Consider the following 6420-nt stretch of genomic DNA (forward strand, 5'->3'; position numbering starts at 1 on the left):
AAAAAAAAAAAAAAATTTATAAACTCATTATCATCAATTAGAATATTTTCTTTTTACAACAGAATTAGAAAATTTATGTTGTATGGTATTTGATATGCCTGTATTTATCTGTATCTCTCTCTTGTTGACATCTCATTCTACAGCAACCAGCACCCTACCAAAATACTCCCCTGCCGTGAAAAACAGTTAGAAATGAGGAAGAATAAAAGGGTGTGTAGTTACGTGAGAGATATTAGGATTTAATTAAGGAATCAACGAAATATTAGGATTTAATTAAGGATTAGGATTTAATTAAGGAAGCAAAGGAATTTATTATATTTTGAGTATTTTAACCAATAATCGTACGATAAAGAAAGACCTACTGAATATGTAAAAATCAAAATTAAAATGTGTACAGTATCCCTCGACTATCGCGGGTGTTATTGATCCAAAACACTCCGCGATAGGTGAAAATCCGCGAAGTAGAAACAGTACTGTACTGTATATTTAAAAAAAAAATTTTTATAATTTGCATATATTTATTTTATTATAAATGCAAAACAACACCTCAGAGGAATCGACGTAAGCTTAAATAAGAAACCGCGATAGGTGAACCGCGATAGGTGAACCGCGTTAGGTGAACCGCGATATGACGAGGGATTACTGTATATGTGAAGTTCTGTAAATGATCGTATTGATGGTATATAAGACACACAGCGAAGGCGCGTGGCTTAGTGGTAAGGATATTCGGATCACGATAGCCTGGTCATGCGTTCGATTCGCAGACAATGGGATCAAGTCGATTGCATCGACCCCAGTGCGTAACTGGTACTTATTTAATCGACCGGGAAAGGATGAAAGGCAAAGTCGACCTCGGCGGAATTTGAAGTCAGAACGTAACGGCAGACGAAATACCGCTAAGCATTTCGCCCGGCGTGCTAACGATTCTGCCAGCTCACCTCCCTTATTGGGGTGCATCTAATATACCTGGGAGTCTTTTATGTCATCAAATACGACATGTCATTAATTTAAATGTGAAAATTTGGAAGATATTGAATTTCAACATTGACACAAGGCTAGACTTTGCAGAAGAATAAAAACCGATTGCATAGACTCCAGTATTGTAGATGTTTGGTGCCGGATATATCGAAATTAAGCGGAGAAAAGAAGACAAAATTAATTCCGATAGAATTTGAAATCAGTTTTGAACTTAGGAAAACGAAACGAAATGTTTTGTACTTTTCTTTGAAAATCTCTAAATGATAATACATCGTTGTGTACTAGCTATGAATGTGTATAGTTGTACTGCTGATGGACTCTTCTAATAATAGTAATCCATTTGTTCATCAGAAGCTTTCGGCTGCATCACACATGCACTATAAATAAAGAACCCATTTATCCTTTATCTTCTCGTTAGACATGTGTTAAAGTAATATCTTTTGTGCGTGGGTGGTTGGATGCTCACAAAACACTGAAATTTTCATTGCCTTCTTGTAATTCAAAGGAAGATATAAACAAGTAATTTCCTGTTGATTTTTCCCATAATTGTAGAAGGATGTGGAACCCCATGCCACGAACTAAAAGAAAACTCAGGTATTGTGTGTGGATTCTCTCGTCACTTCGACGAATGAAGGTTAACAAGAAACAGCTGCTCTGTGTTCTTCTGAAGAAAGTGTGAAGTTGTTGGAATCTAGGTTTGCTGAGCTATCTGTACGATAAACGTTATAGTGAACGTGATTTGGGCCGAGTTAGTTCCACTCTTTTGTCCTTAAATGCCACCAGCCTAGCAGTTTCCAAGATGCAGGATTTGTATAGAATTACATTCCCTCAGATGAGTAGTTAAAAAGCAGAAGGGCCTCATCTGCTCGGAATTCGTTGGGGGTATCTGTCAGTAACGTTCTTCGAGACTCAGTTCCGTGACTTACCAATTATCACATAGCTGGGATCCTGACATTTTCTGCTACTCAGGGTCAGAGTAGACCTGGGAACAGTAGTAATTAAAAGGTGGTTCAACACTCCTCAAAACACTGGAATTCCCGAACCAGGGCCCTAAAACCAGATGCAGTTTAGAGTCTTCCCCAAAACATACTCAGATACACAATTATATCAAACATTAACGAAGCGCAAGTGGTGCTGACAATAGCGAAATATTTACGTCTATATGACACATATACAACAACCACCAGTAAAACATTTCATCGAGTAAGTGAAGTTAAATACAACAACCTAGCTAAGAAGCTAACCTGCCTCTAATCTGGCGTGATGCGATCTTCCAACAGCAATTACACTATGTTTAATTGCGTCTCTGATTTATTTAAATTCTAAAGAATATTGTTTCCATATGTTAACTGATGTACAGCATCGTGCATTTACTCAGTGATTCATTCATCACTACTTCAACAAATATATTGAGGATTATATTTCACTGATGAGGCCAGAAAAATTCCCGAACTCAGTAGCATAGTTAGTGGATGAGATGGGGGCGATGGAGGGCGGTGTGCCCCGAGAGACGTTTTTACGGGGTGGTACTGCTGGGTCTACTGCATAGGAGAAGTGGGGCGGAGATGAAATGCTCAAGGGCTTTTCTTGGCGGTACACACTTCAAGAACGGCACTGCTTGAATTTGTAGTTTTGCAACCAGAAGAAGAAATAAAAATAACATTTCATTTTCCCTAGAGATTTATACTCCATAGATTAAATACATCGGTATCAAATTTTGGCACAAAGCCAGTAATTTCGTGGGAGGGGTAAGTCGATTACATCGACCCCCAAGTGTTCCACTGGCACTTGTTTTATCGACCCCGAAAGGATGAAAGGCAAAGTCGATCCCGATGGCATTTAGACTCAGAACGTAAAGTCGGAAGAAATGCCGTATTTTTATCCAGCGCGGTAACGATTGTACCATCGACATAGATTACACTTTAAACTTTACATACTAAATTTAGATTAGCAGTGGTGATGAGTTAATATTCCACAAATAATTAACAACAAAAACATAACCAAATAAATAACGGAATTATCATATTACCTGTGAAAAATGTTTGCTGCTTCTTGAAACAATGTTTGCATTGATTTCACCTTCTGGAGTTTTGTTATCAGTTTCCAATAGAGATTTGATGTGATTTAACTGGAAATAAAAACAACGAAAATATAAATGTAGTCTTAGACCAGTTAAAGAGATGACAATAGCAGCCATTATTTACAGCAAACACTAGATAATCATATTTTCTTTTATTTAATTATTCCATTACCAGTTTCAGCCAGAGGTTGTGGCCATACTGGACTACGACCATTAGCGCTTATGCTTGCTTATTTTAGATTTACTTTCCGGTCCTCTTTACGGAATGGGCCTCTGTGAAGTAGTGAGTCGGAAAGAGCTGCCCTTCATTGCATTTCTCGCAATGAAGTGGGCCCATCTGGTATATCCGATAAAAATTTGTCTAATTGTTCCTTTTAGCATATCCACATTTATCCTTTGTAGATCTCTGACACCTTTTGGCAAGGTATTGAAAAATTTGGGCTTTGAAACTCTGTTACACTATTGGGTTCCTACTCCGGACGAAAAAAATTTCTAATTTCTTTTGTCAGTTTTAAAGTAAGATGAAAGAATAAATCTTATGGCTTTACCTTTTCAATAAACTTAAAACACAAGAGTTCAAATATGGAAAATGGTAATGTCTACACAATGGGTGCGTTATTTTAAATGTATATTTCTTTCGCTGCCATTGCTGTCCCACATGTGTGTGTGTATGTGTGTGCGTGTCTGTGTCAGTGTGTAAAAGTGTGCGTATATAAAGGTGTATATAAGCACATACACACACACACACACACACACACACACACACACACACACACACACACACACACACACACACACACACACACACACACACACACACACACACACACATATATATATATATATATATATATATACACATATGTATACTTGTATTTTCATATACATACACAAATACATATGTGTGTGTATACATACATATATATGCATATATATGTGCATGCATATACATACACATATAAATAAATATAAATATACATATATATATACACATCTCTGTGCATGTATCCATGTGCATATGTGTATATTTATGTATGTGTGTGCGTATGTATGTGTGTGTCTATGTGTGTCTGTGTGCCTGTAGCCAAAGATGTTAATCAATTATTCTTACCTGGTATAAAAGATCTTCGATCTTGCGACTATCTTTTAGCAATCTCTGTCGCTGTTCCGTCAACTGACGCACCAATTCATTTTTCTCTATCAACCAGTTCTGTTGGTCTTTAACAGTTGTATCTTCCAAATCCTGATATTTGATTTTCAACTCGTCTAATTGTCTTCCGCTTGATTCCAGCTTTAAAAGAAATTTTAAAAAAAATAGTGATTGGGACTTTTAAATAGAAATGCATACAAAAAAGTTTATCGAAAATAACATGACAATAAGCTAACAATGGGGCTTTTGGTGGTCACTGGACCTGCTAAACACAACACCAAATCCTCCTCAAATTGTACCCGGCAATGCTAAAACAGACCGATAGAATAAGTGCCAAGCTTAAAAAAAAAGCGCTGGAATTGATTCGTTCGGTGCTGAAGTCTAATTACTGAAACAAGTAAAAGATAAAAGATAGGAGTGATTACAATCTATTAGTTTCACTTCACTTTCACCAAGTGATACCAATATATTCCAACAGCTACAATAGTCACACCATCATCAATTTCTGGGCATTATTGACTCCTGTTCTAGGCTTGAAAGAGCTCGTTGCCCGGTTTCCATGGCTTATAAGAGACCAAAGTTTCCCCTGAACAGTACGTTGCAGGTTTACTCATTTACAGCCGAGCGTGCTGGAGAAATGTAGAATGAAGTGTCTTGTTCAAGAACATTAAGTACCGCGCGATCGTGGTATGGAAACCACAATCTTGCGATTGTGAATACTTAACCACTAGGCCACGCGCATTCACAACAACAGTTATAAATGATTACTACAAATTTTTGCCACAAGGGAAGCTTGTGGGAGGTGGGAATGAGTCGATTACATCGACCCCAGTGTTCAACTGGTACTTATTTTATCGATCCCGAAAGACCTCAGCGAAATTTGAACTCAGAACGTAGCGACCAGCGAAATACCGCTAAGCATTTCGTCCGGCGTGCTAACGATTCTGCCAACTCGCCGCCTTAAACAACAGTTATAAAACAATATATATATAATTTTTATGAATACCCCAGCTAATTTCTTCTCAAGTTCTATTTTTTTCTTCTCCCACGTATCTCTTTCGCTTTCCAGACGATTCATAAGTTGTTTCCTTTCTTTGGAATAAGCTTCATCACGAGATTTCAACTGTTTTTGCAAGTCCATGGCCAAGTTATGAGCTTCCGTCAATAACCTTTTCTGTTCGGAACGTTCTTTCTCCCAGACTTTCTTCGACATCATTTCGTCTTCACTGCTTTTCGACATGGTAACCATTTGGGTTTCAAGCTAGGGAGAGAAAACAAAAACAAGCTATGTCATTATAGTTGACAGGAACGGTGATAATTTTGTGTTTGTAAGCGTGTTTGTGTGTATGTGTGTGTGTGTGTGTGTGTGTGTGTGTGTGTGTGTGTGAAACATTTTCTTAGCCCTTTGACGTCTTGATTACTGGTACAGTTTCGCTGTTTAACAGAAAAGTTAAGCTTGTGCCCTTAAAGTGTATAGGGAATCTTTGCAAGAAAAATATTTTTCTAGCAATACATGTCCACATTTGCCAAATAGAATTACATTCCAATCTGGCCCCTGATCGTTTTTCTTTTTCTCCTTCCACCACTCCTTTATTTTCTCATTCTTTCTTTTCTTCTCTTTATTTTCGAATGAATGACAAGCATTTGAACTGTCAAAGAAGTTTTATCTTGCTTTTCAGTGTTAAACTACCAACACCTTTGTTAAATATTGTCTTTGTCCTTTTGTCTTCTAATTTTGCTCATTACCAAAATTAGAATTAAAAAAAATCGGCTCCATGTGGATTCTATATGTCATAAATTTCATAGAAAAATTAGCAAATAGGTTGTTTGATACCTAAAGGTCTTAGCAATGAATGTGAGATAAAAACTATTGGTTTTGGAGAAGTTTGGATAAAGTCGAATTATACCGAAGATGTATTCCTAAAATGATTCTGTACACTGATGAGCCAGGGCATTAAAATGACTGATTTTCGCATTGGAGATGTTGGGGATTATCAAGAAATACATTTTAATATGTATGCAGTATAATTTATTGATGTTTGTAAAATAATGTGTTTCTTGTGGGAGTATTTCAAAATATAGCTGAGTAATAGTAAAAAATATAGCTAAGTAATAGTAAAGGATCATAAGAATGTAGTAATGATGAGAAAATAAGAACAAACAAGATAAACTGCTAGAAATGAAGCAGAGTAGAAACTTTTAGAGTACTTCT

At 36.8% G+C, this 6420-nt stretch overlaps 1 protein-coding gene across 1 annotated transcript in view; it reads right to left on the bottom strand.

Annotated features, from left to right (window-relative positions):
• Positions 1-2983: 2983 nt before the first annotated feature.
• LOC106879862 (uncharacterized) overlaps positions 2984-6420 on the bottom strand; it is a 315144-nt gene continuing 311707 nt past the window's right edge. Inside the window, exons 12-14 of the mRNA XM_052966747.1 lie at positions 5215-5469; positions 4170-4349; positions 2984-3106 (exon numbers count right to left, since the gene is read on the bottom strand). Coding sequence (XP_052822707.1) covers positions 2999-3106; positions 4170-4349; positions 5215-5469 — 543 coding nt within the window. The 3' untranslated portion in view covers positions 2984-2998. The remainder of the gene's footprint in view (positions 3107-4169; positions 4350-5214; positions 5470-6420) is intronic.

Source organism: Octopus bimaculoides, chromosome 3 (genome assembly GCF_001194135.2).
Source record: "Octopus bimaculoides isolate UCB-OBI-ISO-001 chromosome 3, ASM119413v2, whole genome shotgun sequence".
Taxonomy (NCBI): domain Eukaryota; kingdom Metazoa; phylum Mollusca; class Cephalopoda; order Octopoda; family Octopodidae; genus Octopus; species Octopus bimaculoides.